This window comes from Mastomys coucha, unplaced genomic scaffold, assembly GCF_008632895.1.
Source record: "Mastomys coucha isolate ucsf_1 unplaced genomic scaffold, UCSF_Mcou_1 pScaffold22, whole genome shotgun sequence".
NCBI lineage: Eukaryota > Metazoa > Chordata > Mammalia > Rodentia > Muridae > Mastomys > Mastomys coucha.
Window position 1 is genome coordinate 68,832,428 of NW_022196905.1, and position 1,670 is coordinate 68,834,097.

At 57.5% G+C, this 1,670-nt stretch overlaps 1 protein-coding gene across 1 annotated transcript in view; it reads right to left on the bottom strand.

Moving 5' to 3' along the window:
* Positions 1-1,122, bottom strand: part of Kdr (kinase insert domain receptor) — a 46,463-nt gene extending 45,341 nt beyond the window's left edge. Inside the window, exon 1 of the mRNA XM_031342775.1 lies at positions 773-1,122. Coding sequence (XP_031198635.1) covers positions 773-839 — 67 coding nt within the window. The 5' untranslated portion in view covers positions 840-1,122. The remainder of the gene's footprint in view (positions 1-772) is intronic.
* Positions 1,123-1,670: the final 548 nt, after the last annotated feature.

Genomic DNA, 1,670 nt, shown 5'->3' on the forward strand with positions numbered 1-1,670 from the left:
GGGAAGGGAAGGGAAGGGAAGGGAAGGGAAGGGAATCTATTGCACAAAAGCCCAAGAGCGAGTGTGCGCCTAACCTTGAAGCAGAGGGCATTTTTCAACAAGAAAAGTGACCTATAACTAAGTAGGTGCCAAACTCAAGAGTTTCTGAAACTTTCAGAGTTTACCCCCAGGACCGACGCTTTGGAGCAGTAAGTGGAGAGTTACTTTAAGACACCTGGAGAAGCTGTCACCGCAGAGGAAGGCGCTTCTTCCTCCTGCCAGCCAAAGTAGCACTCTACACCAAAGAAAGTTGAGGGAGGAGAGTTGTGCTCTGTGAAGAGACCTCACCTCACACAGCTCCAGCTTAAGTGCTGGAGCTAAAGGCGAGCGGAGCCAGAGTCGGGCTCCCGGCTCCACTATAGGGCGGCGGGAGACAGCCTGGGGTCCTTGTGGCCAGCCAGGCTGCTCGGCTTGCGCCGGCTTCCCGGGGTTTGACCGTCTGTGCCTGCCAGTGGGAGCATCTCCTGCTCCGGCTCAGAGCGCCTTCCCCCTCCCGGCTACCTAGCGCCTGGGGCTGTGTCCACGCTCCAACCGATGCCCGGGGGAGATTGGAATTCTGGCTGAGTCATTTCGGAAGAGTCTTTGAACCTCAGTTTCCCCATTGGTAAGTGAAAGAACACCCAAGGGCGGCTCTCTAGAGCTCTCCGAGTTAGGTCCTCTTCTCTCCTATCCCCACCCTCAGCCCGCACTCTACTTCTCTGCCTTACTACCAAAGAGCGGACTGACTCCTTACCCACAGAGGCGGCTCGGGTCTCCACGCAGAACCACAGAGCGACAGCTAGCAGCGCCTTGCTCTCCATCCTGCACCTCGCGCTGGGCACAGAGCCCAGTTGTCAGGCAGACTCTTTCTTGGTCCCTGGCCCGCAAAGAAGTCACAGAGGCGGTAAGCGCCCCCGCAGCTCAAGACCGGGGAGAGCGCGGGGCACCGGCGCCCTGGCTCCAGCCGCGGCTGCAGCGGTCTCCGCGGACACGGGTCAGCCAGGTTATCCCGGCTGCGGGACGCAATCTGGGCTTTCAGTCGTGCGAGGTAGCGTTCCTCGGGATCTAAGGAAACAGCCTACTCTCTTGGGGTCCAGAGGACTCAGTGCAGAGAGCGAGCGCTGGCTAAACATTAGAGGGTGGGGGCGGGGTCATTACCCGGAGGGGTGGGGACTCCCTGAGCCCCGCCACGCCCCCCACTGGATACCAGGTTTGGGTTTCCCGGTTTCCCACGCCCACTCGCCACTGCCCCGGAACTGTGCGGGGCGGCAAGTCGCATCCGAGAGAAATCTGGACGCAGCTCGGTTTCTGGTGGAAGTAAAATGTAGCCGGTAATGGGCTCTAAGACACTTGCTGTCCCCAGCAACCTGGGAAATACAATACCGCTGCCGCTGAGAGTCCCAAGGGACCAAAAATCCGCCCGCAGGTGGGAGCATGAAGATAGGAACCTTAGATCTAGTATTTGGGACACCAACTTGCAGTGAGTTGGTCAGTACTTGGAAGTTTTGTTTTATGGTGCTTTGGCCAGCGCAGCCATAGTTTTAACACACACACACACACACACACACACACACACACACACACACACACACACATCCCATTTGAATGTTTTAATTAAAAGATAGCCGCTTATCCAGGTTGCCAACACCCCT